General features: G+C 33.3%; 1 protein-coding gene across 4 annotated transcripts in view; it reads right to left on the bottom strand.

The window, feature by feature from the left end:
- The window catches only part of LOC145248972 (beta-galactosidase-1-like protein 2), a 1,883,914-nt gene that overhangs the window by 783,866 nt on the left and 1,079,914 nt on the right, over window positions 1-20,134 (bottom strand). For all 4 annotated transcript variants that reach the window (XM_080110785.1, XM_080110782.1, XM_080110784.1 and 1 more), the window contains one exon: window positions 11,733-11,804. In XM_080110785.1, the coding sequence (XP_079966911.1) occupies window positions 11,733-11,804 (72 nt within the window). The remainder of the gene's footprint in view (window positions 1-11,732; window positions 11,805-20,134) is intronic.

The following is a 20,134-nucleotide window of genomic DNA, read 5'->3' as shown; positions in this document are numbered from 1 at the left end:
TTTAATTCAAAAGTTTCAGTTAGGGTGAGTGAGTGAGGGGATGCTGGACAAGTGGTTTTTCAGAACATCAGACATGCAATACAAGTAGACCATCAGCTGTCCTCACCCACAGGATTGTGGCCTCAGGAAAGCCCACCGGGGATGAGTGCAGGGTCCCTTTCCATGCATGACATGGCACTACAAACATCCCGATATTATACAAACGTTGATGGAGCAGCTGCTCTAAGCACTACCAAAGAGTTAGGGCTCCTGTACTATCAGTCGGAAACAGCAGCCAGGAAACTGTCAATCTGGTATCCTCAATCCATTAGGCAAAGTCAGCCCAGACCAACTGCACCAACATGTATGGTATTGAAGCACCCCACTGTGTCCAGTTTAGAGGGATGGGATATGGCGGGAGCAAGGAAAAACGGCATTCATTGCCCTAGTCAGGAAACACGGTAAACCACTGGGTGATTCTGACGAGTCCCTGTGATAGCATCTCTACGCCTGGCTAATAGGCAAAGAAGGAGTATGAAAGCCGAGTTATAGACAATATATATAAACAGTTTAGGTTTGCCAATTTGTGATTTGTTTGAATCACCAACTCTAGGAAGGTTGTCACCCAGGACTGAAGAGGCCTCCCTCCCCTAGATTTAGCTTCAGAGTTTTCCTTCTCCTAGACGGATGACCTGGGAAGATCCATGGGTCCATCAGCACCGAGAGGGTTCACCCTGTGCCTGGGTCCTAATCTAGGCATTTCTACGACCCTGCATGGGTAGTTAATATTAATTGGTTATTTAGATTAATATCTACTGAAAAATGGGTTATTTATTTTAACATCTACTGAAAAATTACACTCCTCAAAGCGATTAAAAAGGCATTACTATGCTTTCCATTTTCATTTTTAATGGGAGAGGGGATAGGTAAAAATTCATGCAGTGGAAGCAATTAAATTTGCAACAGCATTGATTTGAGAGAGATGAGTTAATGTATGGTTAGATATAGTTTATGTTGGTTTAGGAATAGGATAACATGTTAAATTATGATCTACTTAATATTAGAAATTAAAATTTGGTGCCCAAGCTGAGTATTTTTTTTTTTTACACGGTGGTCACCACTTATCAAGGCCCGGAAGCCACTCAGAGATAAGGGTTATTGCAAGCACAGTACAGTGTGGAGATGTATTGAAGTGTTTACTTCAGGTGGCGGTTCATTAGGAATTTGTTTATGTTGGACTTGAAGACATCCAGGTTGTAGTCAGGTGGGAAGCAGGCAGATGGAACAGAGTTCCACAGGCGTGCAGTTCTAAGAAAGAAGCTTTGTTAATGGAATCTACGTTTTGATTTAGGCACAGATAAAGAGTGGGGAAAATTTTTGAAAGTGGATGCAGCGAGACAGGTGTTTTTCGTGAAAGATTGGCGAGGGGGGACCAGAGATTGGAGTTCAGACGAGCATCTGCCATGGAAATAACGATAAAACAAGGATATGCTCACAACATCTCTTTTGTGAGAGAGAGGTTGCAGGGAAGAGAAAAGGGCATCGCCCACTAAGCCACAAAGTCTATTTTGTACTCTGTCAAGGCAGGATAAGCTGTTTTTAGCAGCTCCTGCCCAGATATGGCAGCAGTATTCCATCCTTGGACATACTTGTCTTTTATATAGATAGAGAATTGCATCAGTAGTGAGATATCTTCTGGAGTGGTAGAAGGATCCCACCATCTTTCGAGCGACCTTGGCAACAGACTTGATGTACGTGTTCCATTTCAGATCAGGAGTAAAGGACAAACCCAGAAGCTTGTCAAAACATGGGGTTTCTCCTAGACGAGAGTCATCCATTTCAATTGATGCCAGTTGGGGACCAGAGCGTTGATGATGTAAGGATAGGAGCTTGGTTTTAGATGCATTAAAGGTAACCAGCCACGTCTTCCCCCACTGAACCACGTGCTCGAGATCAGAGGAGAGAGAATCAGAGAGAACTTTGTCATTTACAGCCTTTGATGTGTTGCCGTAGATGGTCGTGTCATCAGCATAGATGCCAATGAATGATTTAAGTATGTGTTTAGGGAGATCATTGATGTAGATCAGGAAGAGAGTTGGGCCCAGGATTGACCCTTGAGGGACTCCAGCATTAATACTGCAGACCTCTGATTTTTGTCCATCGACCACTACTCTTATAAGCCTATCGGAGAGAAATGATTTAATGATTGAGAAAACATTTCCAGTTACCCCGTAGCTGGAAATCTTGTGACGTAGACTCTTATGCCATACCTTGTCGAATGCGTTTGATATGTCAAGAGCAATTGCCCTAGAAAGGAAGCCTTTGTCAAGAGATTCACTAATCCTGTGAGATATAACCGTTAGCACATCTGCGGTAGATCTTGCAGAACGGAAACCATATTGTGTGTCACTAAGAAGGTTGTTTCTGCTGAGGTGGTTGACTATTTCTCTACTTAATATGGATTCCAGCAACTTACCCATAACACACAGGAGACTTATTGGTCTGTATTGAGAGGGAGATGACTTATCACCTGAATTCTTAAATACAGGGCATACTGATGAGGTTTTCCAGGGAGTCGGAAAGCACTTCTCCTTAAGGCAATGCTTAAACAGTTTTGTAAGTATGGGAGCAAAGTCTGGTTGAAGCTTTTTTAACACTATAATTGGGATGCCGTCAGGGCCAGTTGCTTTACTGGAATCTAGGTTCTTGATTAGCTTGGCGACCTCATGCACAGATATTTGTATGTTACCTAGCGTGTTCTGTGTTATAAGAGGAAATATGGGGAGTTGATGGCCTTCGTCGCATGGGTAGAATTAGCTGCAAAGTTCTTTGCAAATAGTCTGATGCTGACGAGATGACCATTGATAATGGTTGGGATAGAACGCACACTTCTGTTCAGGATCCTATTTGTTATTTGCCAAAACTGGTGGGAACCAAGCTGCTGCTCAGCTACTTTGGATTTAACGGACTGAGCATATAGCTCTCTTGCATGTTTTATTACTCTTTTACAGTGGTTGCTGGCAGTCCTGAAAGCAGCTTTAGTCTCAGTGCATCTATTACGTTGGAAGTTATGGAAAAAGTGATTTCTGTGCGCGATAGCAGCAGCACATTCTGGGAAGAACCATGGCTGGCTGTTTGGTTTTTGTTGGAATTTTTTGGATGGTATGAATCTGCCTATGCCTACAATTAACCATTCGGTTGGATCTGATACTATAGAGGACACATCCTTTTTAAACATGGAATGCAGAGGTAGATCAGATATGAATGTACGGAAGCTATCCCAGTCAGCCATAGAGTATCGGTATACAGTACAGTGGAGGGGTACATCTGAGGACTTATTACATTTCATTTTTATCTTAACTGATATGACGGAGTGGTCGGAGGATCCTAGAGGAGAATGAATGGAACATGAACATAGCTCAGGGGAAGTTGAGAGAAAAAGGTCTAGGAGGCTTGCATATTGACCTGTAGTATCGGGCACACTGGTGGGTTCGCGAACAATCTGAGTGAGGTCATAAGCAATGGCAAAATTATGAGAAAACCTCCCCTCATCGTCTGTCTTATTTGAATGGGTCAGCTATTCCACGTTATGGACGTTGAAGTCACCACAGATGTGGATATTAGCCGAGGATGTGCAGACAGGATGTGGTCTATTTTCTCAGATATACTCTTAAAGATAGTAACTCCGCTGTTTTGGGGCCGATAGAGAGCAAATATGAATGCAGTGGTGTAAGCAAGTGCAACCCAGAAGCACATATAGGGTAAATTAGGATCTTCTCTAGAGATATCCCTGCCACACGGGAAGTCATCTTTAATGTAGGCACATATTCCATGCCATGGCGATCTTGGGGGTCAAATTTAGCTGTTAAGTTAGAGTATCCGTTAATTATGAACTCATCTAGGGAAGTGATCGGCCCTATTCAAGTTTCGTTTAGAAAGAATATGTCCGGTTTCATCTCCTGTAATTGCGTTTCAACCTCTGGAAGGTTGGAACGTAGACCCCTAATGTTGGAGAAGGAGACCTGGTAGTAGGGGTCTGCGTTGGAAGATGGGGTTCTAGGTTTATTCGAGTTTTTTTCTGGAGATATTTTATGTTGAGGTTTTGGGATTTGTGGAACAGGTCGGCATACTTGGTTAGAGCAGGATAGAGAGGGAAAGTAAGAGAGAAAAAGACAATTTTTTTTTTTTTTTGTAGCACATGAAAGGGTAAAGCCGTAACAATTACCCACTAGTATGGCATCGAGAGGCCCCACCAGAGACTACGCTATGGTCCAGAATCCATTCGCCAAATGGCAATACAGCAGTCCCAGTACTTTGCACCTGCTGATTGGACAGCCTCCTTAGTGGTTAATCCAAGGTTCGGGTCTCTGACTATCAGGCGGATAACGTCAGCCCAGACAAAACATTTACCTCCAGCACCCTTACTAGTGACATGGCCACAAGGATAGACATAGAGACAGAAAAATTTCCGACATCTCAGACTACTGTTCACCAAATACTACCGGCCTTTAAAGCAGCTTTTTCTTTACCCTTTGTCAGAAAAATCACTCATTTGAATGAGGACTGAAGGACAAAAAAGGAGAAGCGAGAGTTTCTAGAGCTGCCGATAACACATCCACTGTATTATCTACTCTCCATTAAAAAAAAAGAAGTAAAATAAACGGGGAGGAGGGGGAATGGGTACAAGGGACTTATTAATATCTAAGTAGTAAAGTCCGGTGCTAAATTATCAATTCAGGATAGTTTTGATGATAATCTCCCCTCCCATATTAATGGGTGGATGTTTTTGGCGTTATCTATCTCGAGTCTGAATCATTCGAGCTTCACCTTATAATTAAAATCCTATAATGAACTTTTATCAATTTGTGAAGTCGGCTTAATATTAATTTACATTTGAGTTTAGATAATTATTCAAGGTTTTTATTTGGGAGGTTCATTTTCATAGGTGACTTTTTCTTTGCTAATGTCACTGTGTATTATATTTCGAATATAATTGAAAATAAGTAGCTACATTAGATGGTTTGATTTGATTGGCTAGCCAGGAAGCAAGCATTTTCAATACAAGCAAGCTTATAGTAATAGTATATATTAAGTATATTACTTAAATAAAGTCCTAACTCCCGGCATTTGTTTTTTATCGCTAGTTTACTTCAATGTAGCATGGGTGAGCAGTGTTTTGCCTGATTCAATAGTAGTCGCGAAGGGGGGGGGGTGACGAATAAAAGTTTGTCAAGACGGGAAAAGTAGTGACAAATAAATACATATACATAAATAAAACAAGAAAAACAAGTTTAAACAAGGTAACATGAAAAACATTTTTTAAGATGAATTTTAAAATACTTAACGTCTGTTTGACATCGTTTGGCGTCAGTTTTTTTTTTGGTGACTGGCATATTGCCGTGTCTTTCTAGAGCGGAAGAAGATTTCTATTTCCGGATAACTTGTGCACGTGTGCCTATCTATTTATAGAATAAAAGTCGTTACGTTCAAATGTGTAAATATATTAAATTTGCATTTTTTTTTTTTTTTAAATAAAGTCCTAACTTTGTCTACTGTAATAGAGAAAATAATTTCCGGCATCTGTTTTGATTTAATACGACTGAAAGATAAGATATATGCTCAGTATAGATACAAGAAAATATTTGATTTGGAGAACAGTTTAGTACAGGTATACCTGAAAGATATAGGTTATGGCGTATTCAGTAAGTATAGTTAAATATAGATGGATGGATAAGTGGCATATTTTCACTGTATACGAATGTATGGAATTTTAGACATTGAGTATGTTGTCTTCAGACTTCTAACGAAGGAGGATGGCTTCGCCTTTCTCTTAATATCCGGAAGTTAGTATTATAATGAGTATTCAGGTTGTGCATAAGTTATTGCAATACTATCTCCTATCAAAAGAAAGATATTAAGGGTTTCTGTTCATTATAGATCATCTTAAATCTATGTATAGGACTATGGCTAGTAAATATTTACTTAGAAGCTTAGTTATGGGTTAAGAGTATAATCAAAAGCATGCCTAAGAAATCTTTAGGTGTTAATGTGTATCGATTTATGAAAAGTCAGTCTATTAGGGTTAAGGGTTGAGAGTTAGGACCCCTTTAAGTTACGTGCAATGGATTAGATTTAATGGCAACTTAGGAAATAGAGCAGTTGATTAGTTAGTGATAAGGAGAGAGGATTAAGTTTTTCATGCAAAACAGACAAAGGCAGTCATCTTGGAGGTAAAGTATCTATAGGATAGACGTAGCATACTAGCAGCGGTATCTTTTTTGCGGTTTTGAGAGAAATTATAGGTACATAGTGTCGTGGTTTATTGTTCAAGTCCGTAGACTAGGTCAGGCACAAAGCACTTCAAGGGAGTCTGATATTGTAACTGCGCCTATCTAATTTTTAAAAAGTAGTTGAATAGAGTATTATGAGGTTTTCATCTTAGCTTAGGGATAGATTGAAAATTTAAGGTGAAATTCAAAGTGATATAAGGAATTAAATGAGGATTAGATATACGATCACTGGATGTTGAATTGCTCAGGAGAAATTTTTGTATCTATTCAAAAGAATGTCTTAGTGATATAAGATTTGAGAAATTAACAGTAAACTGAAAGCAAGTTGTGAGCTGATGAGGATCCAGGATAGGCGATTAGATATAGGTAGCAAGGTGGTTATAGTTTAGTATGTACGAATTGTACATATTAAGTATACTGCTTCAGTTCTACCCTCTATTGTAAAAGGAAATCCGTTTGTAATGCGTTTGGCTAATTTGACAAGAAAAGAAGCGTATAAGGTTGTTTGAATAGAGAGAGCTTATCTAATTTTTAATGATATCAGTTTACAAACAATTGTACAGATTGGTGAATTACTGACTAAGACATAGGTGCCCCTCTTCCTGGTGTTTAGATGACGGATCAAAAGCATAGGCATTATAACTAGAACAACACACACCCGGAATAGGTGTCCGGAAAGGAGATGGCAGTGTGCGAGAGGGGAGGGGGGTCACTTAAATTAATTTTTTATTTAATTTTCTAATTTTTTTTATTTAAGTTTTTTTTTAATTTCTTTTATTTTTGTCTTGTCATGGCTGATTATATTAAGTATCATACTTAATAAAGTTTTTCTGTCATCTACATAAGATAGCATCATTTGTTGCCCCCCCTACCACCTCGATGTATCACGGTAAAAATTTAGTCAGGAAATTGTTTTAAAATAAGTGAAATAAGAACGGTTAAAATATGATAAAATAAAATAAAACTGGACAGAATGATATACACACACGAGAAAATAGGGTTGAATTTAGTTTGACTTTTTAAGAAATTGCAGAAAAATATACTTAGCTGAAGTTTACATCTTCGAGTCATTGATTCCCTTTGGTCAGCGTCCAAATGACGCTAAGAAATTCTACCCTTACTATTGGAGGTCATGGGAGGGGGGAAGCTCACTTAGGCATTTGAGGTCACACAGCAAATTTAGGTTTTACATCATTTGCTTAGGCATGAATTAAATTAAGATCTGAGTAATGGTATTAGGCTGAAAAGAAGAAAGTTTTAGAGGCGATACATAATCTGAATCAAGAAAAATTCGTAGCAGCAATATTTACCAGTTAGGAATCTATGCGTTTTTTTTTTTTTTTTTTTGTTTTATAAAGAAATTGTGGAGGAAAATGGACAAAAAACTATGAAAAAAAACTAAGGCACCAGAACACCATTTAACTTTTACAATAGAGACACCATATGAAAGTAAATATCTGACACACAGAGTTCTTCCTAACAGTGGTGTTGTTCATGCAGAGCATGTGATGAATGTTTTGCATGAATTCAACAGTGAAAACACTATCAAGGCTATCTAATTTTTTAAAAGTAGTTGAATAGAGTATTATGAGGTGTTCATCTTAACTTAGAGATAGAGTGAAAATTTAAGGTGAAATTCAAAGTGAATTCAAATGAGGATTAGAGTCTCGTTCATTCAGTAATAATAATTCTCCACACAATTCATCTTCTGAATTCTGTTTCAGCTCGTAGTTTACGTTTTAGTAGCTTTTTTTTACAGCAAGATAAGGCTTTTTGACAACGTCTTTGTAAAATCTTTTTTTTGGCAAGAATTGTTGTCCTTTTTTTGCAGTGTTCTTTATCCCGTATTTGTGGATTTTTACGCTCGAATGTTGGTTTTTTCCCAACGTAGACAAGTAGTTTTTCTTGTTCTTCACTGAACTTTTGAAAAATAAATACTTTTGAAGTTTCGAATTTCCCCTGAGTGTAGGAAAAAATATTTCGAATATCTGTGTGTGTCCTTTGTTTTCTTGAATCCTTTTGGTCATCAAATGCTGTCGTCCAATCGCTGTTTTATTTTTAGAGTGAAGTCGTTGCCCGAATATTCGTCATTCAGTTGTTGTTAGCAATTATTGTAGATTGATCCGGGAAGTTCTTAAATCATCCTCGTCAGCCAGTTATTGTTGACCCGTGCTAGGGGTTACAAATGAAAGAAACCACAAGTAGTGTAAAGTGTATAAAATATATGTATTTATCATAAAGACTACAAGAGCCACTAAAGTGGTGTTGCGAGGCTATATAATGCACGTTCACGACTTAGCAATAAAGAAAACCATTATACCAGTATATATATAAAACTACATTATTTATTTAAAACAAAACAAAACAAAGTTCATGCAGTAATGCAATAATTTGGTAGTCACGTAAGGATGTGTGATAGTGGCTTGTACGTGTTGACCTCTGTGGAAGTGTGCATGAATACAGGTTATAGTTCGTATTTTACACAAGCGATATATAGCTTGAATATAAGTCTTGGATTGTTCATATTGTATTAGCTCTATGTGTAAGCATCTTACAGGTAACGATGTTTATGTGAAAAATATGCAAGCCTACATCATGTTTCTGTTGTCGCTCTCCAAGTGCATGCTTATGAAGCATGTGGTTTATACATGTGCACAGCTTGGTGTCAAGCGGAGAAGAGGGAGAAAAAGGAGGTAAACGAAAGGTTATGTCAAAGGTCACCCGAAATACATGCATACCAAAGTTATTTTTGCACGTGCTCCGCTCCATGCGTGTGTGCTACTGCACACAGCTTGTTCTGGATCAGTGTTTGATCCAGACAAAGCAAATTTGGCAGATCTAAACGGCTCACTATAGTGGTATGAGAGGAATGTGTTCGTAGCATGCGATTAAACATGGTATGAATGTCTCCATTTTGTCTCTGAAACCAGTGGTATTCATAGGACTGGTTGATTCCACTTAGTTCTCAAATAGGGGTGATTTGTACCCCACAACAAGAATGTAGCATTGACTCTCAAGTCTAATTTATTTTTTTGTTTTTTGTTCAACAAAGTAAATAGTGGAAAGTTCAATTGTCTATTTCTTGATTACTTTTATTTTCATACCTATTCAATAAAGGTCGCTATGACGTCCCTCAAGAAGTTCACAATTTTGGACAAGTTATATTTTTTAAAAATTTCTTTGGCACCGTGCTGATTATCCAATTATCTAATGACTGCATCAGAGTCGCCTCCTGGCCATCATAAATAGATTTTAACTTGTTGCCCACGGTTGGCCCCAGTTAAAAATATAGATGAAAATCTTTCAATGATTTTATCAAAATCATGACTTTTATCAAAAAAATAAGGTAATTCATCTAGAATTTTAAAACGAAATTCTATTTACATGTAAACCTTTGCTAAAAAACGAGGTCTTACATTTTTAGAAGATTATGTAAGAAAAAAAGAAGCAATTATTTTAGAATTTTGTGTGAGAGTTAGTTGCAAATATCAATTTTACAGAAGATATTCTCCATATTGTGTCATTCTAACTTAGTTGAGGGTGTTAATCTATAAATTTTTAATTATTATTATTATTAATATATGATTAATTTTTCACAGTAAAAATATCAGTTTAATAACCGACCAAATGCTTATAATAAAGAGAAATCATATTTACATTATTTATTGGAAGAAATGCACAGAATAGGCAACAAAATCAATTTTCATGTTAAGAAAAGTTTTCTAAATAATAACATTATTTAAAACTTATTCTTAACAAGGGATGAGGTTTTGTTAAGTATTCTATTCCTACACAATTTTCTTATTTTACACATCAATTGTCGACTACTTTAAATTATTAAACAATATAAATAGCATTTTGTACACTGGCGATGAAATAATACCTTTCAGTTTTGTTTTAAAAGCAAAAGAAATTGTTATTTCTCTTACAATTTTGGGTCAGTTACAAGTAAAAAAAAATGAAAAATATATTTAGTAATGGGTATTCCTTTCCTGATGAGTATAATTTTATGTTTACACTAATATATGCAGACATTACAGTAGCTTGTAAATGCAAAAAAAAAAAAAAGCAACAAATCTGTTTACAAATTGTAAGAGAATCGGGATCAGTAATTGTATCGGAATCGGAAATTTAGAAGAGAATCGGTAATTGTATTGGAATCGTTCCATCACTAGTGGAGAATATTGGAAATCTGTTGTCACTTAGATTTCAAGGATCACTACCAGTGAGTAATCACTGACGATGACCTGTGTGAGAACTTAATGAGTGCTGCATAATTTTGTAGGATAAAGAAGAATTGTGAACTTTATGAGGAAAGATTAGTGCATTATTATTCATCAAGACTTGCTGGGTAGGAAGAAAAATGGGTTACCATATCTTAGGGCAAACTTTTTCATGACAATTTAAATTAATCTTATTCATACAGTTTCATCAACACAACAGGCATGGAAAACAGACATTAATACAAAAGTTAAATCTGTAGACTGATCATCTTACATAGACCAAGACACGAATATGTCGCCTTGATGTTTAAATACTGTTTTAAAAAATAGACATTAGCTGTATAAGAAAAAAAAATAGACATTAGCTGTATAAGAAAAAAAAAAATAGACATTAGCTGTATGAGAAAAAAAAATAGACATTAGCTGTATAAGAAAAAAAAATAGACATTAGCTGTATAAGAAAAAAAATATGAGCAGACAATTTTAGCTCATGCCGAGCAATTTAGAACTGGGGTTAAGACTGAAAATACCAAAATTGAGCCAAAGGAAAATGAAACTAAATAAAACATGAAGAAAAGGGAGAATAATGTAAGAGATGTAGAGGATGTAGATAGACTAATGTGTCCATTAAAAAGGAGATTAGAAAAAATGTAAAAGTGGAATAGAGGAAGTAAGAGGTCAAAGCAAGGTGCTAATGCTTGCAGGTTCAGGGAGGTGTGGCATCATATGCAAAGAAGTTAACTAAATGGAGTAAGCCTTGGGCATTGAATAACACGGTAATCACAAGATCTGATATGCGATTAACAAAACATTGATGACTTTCCTGAAATAATTCAAGACCATTCTTTTGGCATCTACCTCACTTCACATGAACATTTCTTGGCTACCTTTTGAAATTCTCTTTTCTCCAGCATTTTTATTTATTAGTTTTTGTCACAAGAAGATGATCTGATGACGAATAAAAAAACTTTCGCGATACATATGGAGGATACAATTTTTGTTTTGATTTTAATCCAAAAAATCATCATTACAAAAAAAGACAAAAAGCCCTACGAACTGTAAAATGAAGTGGTGAATTGGTATTTTTTAACAATCTTTGCTTAAATATATATTTGACTAAAAATTATAACTGAAATATTGATTTAAATGAGAGACGTCTAAATAAGAATAAAAATAAATACATTCTATCATCATTCAGTCAAATTTTAGTTACGAAATGTAGCTGCATTGAATTATTTACCTGTGGAAGAGACATATTTTGGTCACTCTTTTTCCAGTCGGCTGTTGCAACGATTTCAGAGTTTATCATTACCTACAAAAAAAAAATAAATAAATAAATAAAAAATAAATAAATGAAATTTTACAAGTAAAAAAAATCCTACATTCATTTATACTTATAAATAGCCCAAAATAACTTACGATATTGCATGTTTCTGCAAATCCATATATATATATATATATATATATATATATATATATATATATACATACCTTGTCAGGAGGCGATGAAAAAATCCAATAAAGTGCTCGATCGTGGATGTGAGAGCTGAAGATACAATATTTATTATGACACTATATATACATATTTCAAGGTCGTACCAGTGGTTTCATTGCACTGAATCAACCATAAAAGGTTGGAAAGAGTCAGCATAAATTCATCAGCGACATTGAAAAACTGAAACCATGCAAAGTGAACAAACAGAGAAAAAACGTTAAACAAGCGTTTATTAAGACTCAGAGTTTCAAATTTTAAAACATAACTTAATATAAATGTTCTGTTTAAAGGAACACATAACCCCATATAAATAATGGTACAACAAATAACGGCAATAAATATATAATGAAATAAAGCATGAATATATTAATTTAAATTTAATTAAGAATAAAATTAAAATAAAAAGGTAAAGATAAAATTTAAATAAATATAAAATAAAAATTTAAAGGAATTATTAAAAAACTTTAAAAAAAATAATAGAATAAATGTGAAAGGAGAAATTTAAGATAATTAAAAATAATTAAAGTAATTTTTAAATAACTTATCTAATAGTAAATGACACTTAAGGAATATAAAGGAGTATCAGCACATATAAATACATAGAAAATATAATCAAAAGTAATACATAGATATCTATAGGTTATTACCTATATTAATAGTAGTGATGGCAGTATTGGTAAATTTTGTGAAAGTAGTAGGACTATATCACCATAGATATCTATATATTACTTTTGATTATATTTTCTATATATTTATATGTACTGATACTCCTTTTTTTATTTTTAGCCGAGGAGTCGGCTAAAAATAAAAAATAACAAAACAAAGGAAAAATACAACCAATCCTTAATAAGAAAATGAAAATACTTATGAACGACGAAGGACGCACACTCACCACGTGGTAAACTTTATTTGTTTGTTTGTTTTTTAATTTCCCACTTATAACACCATGTATAGTTAAAAGGGAAAGACAACAAGACACGGTAATCTCGATAAGCGACATACATGTGTACCTTTATTGGGTCCACCATGACAGCCTTTTTCTCTCTCCTTCCTGGAGAGCTCGGGTCAAGGGTACATAACTTGGTATTATGTTTACAACCCAAAATTGGCGGAGGAATTTTGTAGAGCCTGCAAAGGAAAACTCTTTAAACTTTGCCCCCTTGGCAGCGACCTTTTCGCCCCAAAACTGATTAAAAAGCTTGCTGCATGCCTGAATACCCTTTATGTAAAATTTCAAATGCTTAGACCCGAAATCGGCTTAATAGTTTGCTAGAGATCGCAAAAGTAAAATCTTTTGAAATTTTACCCCTTGGCAGCCAACTTTTTTACCCCTTGGCAGCCAACTTTTCGGCCAAAAATCGATTAAAAACTTGCCCTATTTCTGAATAGACTTTATGTAAAATTTCAAAAGTTTAGTCCAAAAGTTGGCTAAGTAATTTTGTACAGACAGTAGAGATAAATTTTATTTTAACTTTGACCCCAATTATGACCCCTTACAATTTAATGTTTTGGGCTCAAACAAATTTATAAAATTAGACCATGTCCAAGTAACCTATATCTAAAATTTTAAATGTTTCGACCCATAATCGCCGGAAGAGGTTGGTAGAGTTTTAAAAGGTCAAATCGTTAAACTTTGACCTCTTAATAGCCAAATTTCTGTCCGAAACCCGATTAAAAAGATTTTCCCAAATCTCAATACAACTTATATTAAATTTCCAATCTGTAGACTGAAAATTGACAGGGTTATTTGAGAAAGAAATGTACACAGACAGACAGACATTTGAAGTTTAATATATATATATATATATATACATACAAATATATATATATTTACAAACATATGTATATATATATATAGATTTAATAACATCTATCTAACAAATATAGACAAATATCGATAAATTGACTAAAAATATTAACATCTTAAGCTTCAACTTTTCTACAGGGACGGGGGGGGGTAGTTATATCACCGATATTTTTGAACATTTCTGGCCAAAAACCGGATTACGAAGATTTTCCCAAATTTTAGTACGCTGTATATCAAATTTTGAGTCTGTAAACTCAAAATTGACAGAGTTATTGCGTAGGAAATGTAGACACACAGACACGTTCACTTTTATAGATGAAACAAAAATATACATAAATATACATGGAAACAATTCTGTGTTTACTTCAAAATTTTTACGTAAGAATAAATCATGTAGAATATCTGAATGAATATAATTACATGTATATATAAATATATATATATATATATATATGGATATATATATGTATATGGATATATATATGTATATGGATATATATATGTATATGGATATATATATATATATGGGTATATATAAATATACATATATAGATGGATGGATATATATATATATATATATATATATATACATATATGGAAATATATATATACATATGGATGGATATATATATATATATATACAAATATGGATATATATATATATACATATGGATGGATATATATATATATACATATATATACACATATATGGATGGATATATATATATATACATATATATACACATGGATGGATATATATATATATATACACATATGGATGGATATATATATATATACACATATGGATGGATATATATATATATATACACATATGGATATATATATATATACACATATGGATATATATATATATATATATATATATATATATGGATATATATATATATATATATGGATATATATATATATATATGGATATATATATTGATACACATATATATATATATGGATATATATATGGATATATATATTGATACATATATATATATATGGATATATATATATATATACATATGGATGGATATATATATATATATATATATATATATATATATATATATATATATATATATATATGGATATATATATATATATATACATATGGATATATATATATATATGGATATATATATTGATACATATATATATATATGGATATATATATATATATACATATGGATATATATATATATATATATGGATATATATATTGATACATATATATATATATGGATATATATATATATATACATATGGATATATATATATATATATATATGGATATATATATTGATACATATATATATATATGGATATATATATATATATACATATGGATATATATATTGATACATATATATATATATGGATATATATATATATACATATGGATATATATATATATATATATGGATATATATATTGATACATATATATATATATGGATATATATATATATATGGATACATATATATATATGGATATATATAGATATATGTATATATATGGATATGTATATATATATGGATATATATATACATATATATATATATATATGGATATACATATATATATATATATATGGATATACATATATATATATATATATGGATATACATATATATATATATATATATATATGGATATACATATATATATATATATATGGATATACATATATATATATATATATATATATGGATATACATATATATATATATATATGGATATACATATATATATATATGGATATACATATATATATATATGGATATACATATATATATATATATATATATATGGATATACATATATATATATATGGATATACATATATATATATATATATATGGATATACATATATATATATATATATATATATGGATATACATATATATATATATATATGGATATACATATATATATATATATGGATATACATATATATATATATATATGGATATACATATATATATATATATATATGGATATACATATATATATATATATGGATATACATATATATATATATATGGATATACATATATATATATATATGGATATACATATATATATATATATATATATATATATATATATATATATATATGGATATACATATATATATATATATGGATATATATGTATATATACATATATATATCCATATATATATATCCATATATATATATATATACATATATATATCCATATATCTATCGATCTATATATATATATATATACATATCAATATATCTATCTATATATATATAAATCCATATATCTATATATATATACATACCCATATATCTATATATATATACATACCCATATATCTATATATATATACATATCCATATATCTATATATATATATCCATATCCATATATCTATATATATATATCCATATCCATATATCTATCTATATATATACATATCCATATATCTATCTATATATATACATATCCATATATCTATCTATATATATACATATCCATATATCTATCTATATATATATATATATATATATATATATATATATATATATATATCCATATATCTATACATATCCATATATCTACATATATATATATACATTTTTTTTTACATAGACGTCACCACTTATCAAGGCCGATAGGCCACTCAAGGATAAGGGTTAAAGAGTGTAGAGTAGTCAAAAGGACAATATAGTAATCGATAGTAATGGAAGTTCGGTAAATTTGTTAACTTAGGTGGAACCGCTCATCAGAAACTTGTTCACGTTTGACTTGAAGGCAACCATATTATAGACAGCTGGAAAGCAGGAAAATGGAAGACAATTTCACAGGCGTGCAGTTCTAAGAAAGAAGCTTTGTTCATGGAATCTACGTTTAGGTTTAGGTACAGATAAAGAGTGGGGAAAATTATTGATAATGTTTTCAGCTAGTCTAGTGTTTCTTGTGAAAGTTTGGTGAGGGGGGACCATAGATTGAAGCTCAGTCGAACACTTTCCATGAAAATAACGATAAAGCAGAGACAAGCTCGCAACATCTCTTCTGTGAGATAGAGGTTGCAGCAAAGAGAAAAGGACATCTCCCACCAGGCCCCGAAGTCTATTTTGAACTCTATCAAGGCAGGACAAGTCTTTTCTAGCAGCTCCTGCCCATATGTGGCAACAGTACTCCATCCTTGGACATACCTGGCTCTTATAAAGATAGAGAATTGCATCAGCAGTGAGATATCTACTGGATCGATAGAAGGATCCCACCATTTTTCCAGCGGCCTTGGCAACAGATTTGATGTACATATTCCATTTAAGATCAGGATAAAGGTCAAGCCCAGAAGCCTGTCAAAACTTGAGGCCTCCTGAAGACGAGAGCCATTCATTTCAATTGATGCCAGATGGGGATCAGAACGTTGATGATGTAAAGATAGAAGTTTGGTTTTAGATGCATTAAAAGTAACCAGCCACTCCTTTCCCCATTGTACTACGTGATCAAGATCAGAGGAGAGAGAATTGGAGAGAACTTGGTCGTTTACTGTCTTAGATGTGCTACCATAGATGGTAGTGTCATCAGCAAAAATGTCCACGAATGATGTAAGGATGTGATTTGGAAGATCATTAATGTAGATCAGGAAAAGAGTTGGGCCCAGGATCGACCCCTGAGGGACTCCAGCATTTATACTGTGAGCTTCTGATTTTTGCCCATTAACTACTACTCTTATGAACCTATCAGAGAGAAATGATTTAATAATTGAGAAGACATTTCCAGCAATACCATAGCTGGAGATCTTGTGAAGTAAACCTTTATGCCATACCCTATCAAAGGCCTTTGATATGTCAAGAGCAATTGCCCTAGAAAGGTTGCCTCTGTCGAGAGATTCGCTAATCCTATGAGATATAACTGTAAGCACATCTGCTGTAGATCTAGCAGAACGGAAACCATATTATGTGTCACTAAGAAGGTTATTTTTGCTGAGATGTTTGATTACTTCTCTATTTAACACAGATTCTAGCAACTTACTCATGACGCACAGGAGACTTATTGGCCTGTATTGAGAGGGGGATGAACGATCACCTGAATTCTTAAATACAGGGCATACTGATGAGATTTTCCAGGGTGATGGGAAGCAATTCTCCTTAAGACAACGTTTAAACAGTTTTGTAAGTATGGGTGCTAGTTCCGGTTGAAGTTTTTTGAGTACTATAATTGGAATATCGTCAGGGCCGGTTGCTTTACTGGAATCAAGGTTTTTGATTAGCTTGGCAACATCACATACAGATATTTGTATATCACATAGTGTATTTTCTGATATAGGAGGAAATATTGGGGGTTGGCAGCCTTGGTCGCAAAGGGTAGAATTAGCTGCAAAGTTCTTGGCAAAGAGTTTGGCTTTGTCTGATGCTGACGAGATTAACTCAGGTCCATTGATGATAGTTGGGATGGAGCACACACTTCTGTTCAAGATTCTGTTTGCAATTTACCAAAATTGGTGGGAACCAAGCCGCTGCTAAGCTACTTTGGACTTGACGGGCTGAGCATACAACTCTCTTGCGTTCTTTATTACTTTCTTACAATGGTTGCCGGCAGTCCTGAAAGCGGCTTTAGTTTCCATACATCTATTACGTTGGAAGCAGTGGAAAAAGTGATTTCTGTGCGCAATAGCAGCAGCACATTCTGGAGAAAACCATGGCTGGCTGTTAGGATTTTGCTGGAACTTTTTCGAGGGTATGAAATTGTCTATACCTACAATTAACCATTCTGTCAGGTCTGATACTATAGACGACACATCCTTTTTAAACATGGAACGCAGAGGAAGATCCGATATAAATGTACGGAAACTATCCCAGTCAGCCATAGTGTATCGATATACTGTACGATGGAGATGTATGTCAGAGCACTTATTACATTTCATTTTTATCTTAATTGATACCACTGAGTGGTCGGAATATCCAAGAGGAGACATAATGGAAACTGAACATAGTTCAGGGCAAGTTGTGAGAAAAAGGTCTAGAAGACTTGCATACTGGCCGTCATTGTCGGGCACACGGGTGGGTTCGTGAACAATCTGAGTGAGGTCATATGCAATGGAGAAATCATGACAGAATCTCCCCTCATCATTGGTCTTGTTTGAGTGGGTCAACCATTCGACGTTGTGAACATTGAAGTCTCCACATACGTGAATGTTAGCTGAAGGATATGCTGATAGAACTTGGTCAATTTTCTCAGATATGCTTTTAAAGATAGTAACTCCGCTGTTATGGGAGCGATAGAGAGTAAATATAAATGCCGTAGTGTGAGCTAGTGCTACTCAGAAGCACATATAGGGCAAGTTAGGATCTTCTCTGGAGATGTCCCTACCACATGGAAAGCCATCTTTTATATAGGCACATATTCCATGCCCATGGCGATCTTGGGGGTCAGTTTGGGAAGTTAGGTTACAGTATCCTTTTATTACGAACTCATTTAGGGAAATAGTCTGTCCAATTCCAGTTTCACATAAAATTCCAGTTTCACATAAAAAGAAAAGGTCAGTCTCTTGTAATTTGGCTTCAACCTCTGGAAGGTTAGAACGTAGACCCTGATATTGGAGAAGTAGACATGGTAGTGGGGGTCTATGTTGGAAGTTTCTGATCTGAACTTGTCATGATATAATTTTGGAGTTTGTGGACTAGGTCAGATTTGCTTAGAGCAGGACAGAGAATGGAAAACAGAGAGAGACAATTCACAAAGAATTTTTTTTTTTTTTTTGTAGCACATGATAAGATAAAGCCGTAACAATTACCCACTAATATGGCATCGAGAGGCCCCACCAGAGACTACTGCCCATATATCTATCTATCTATATATACATATCTATATATCTATATATATACATATCCATATATCTCTATATCCATATCTATATATATATATATATATATATATATATATATATATATATATATATAGATAGATATATATCCATATATCTTTCTCTATATATATATCAATATATATATATATATATATATTGATATACACTTGTGCCCGATATTATTCATACCCCTCGGATCTTTGAGATTTCTATAAGAATATTGATCAAACCAGAAGGTAGACAATATTAAAGGGATTTCAAACAATAAATCAAGCATAAGCATTTAATTTAAACTCAACAAATAAATAAATTATGCAAGTTTGAAACATTATACAAAGAAAAACAATAATGGCACTAGTTCAAAATTATTCATACCTTTCTTACTAATAGTCAATAGCATGCCCTTTATTCTTAATAACTGCCTGTAACCGTTTTGGATATTTATCAACAAGGTTTTTACAAGCATCAACACTGATTTTT

The sequence above is a fragment of the Euprymna scolopes genome, chromosome 27, assembly GCF_053919585.1.
Source record: "Euprymna scolopes isolate OS-2025 chromosome 27, ASM5391958v1, whole genome shotgun sequence".
NCBI classification, from domain to species: domain Eukaryota; kingdom Metazoa; phylum Mollusca; class Cephalopoda; order Sepiida; family Sepiolidae; genus Euprymna; species Euprymna scolopes.
The sequence above is the reverse complement of the archived record's forward strand: the minus strand, read 5'-3'. Positions and strand labels throughout refer to the sequence as shown.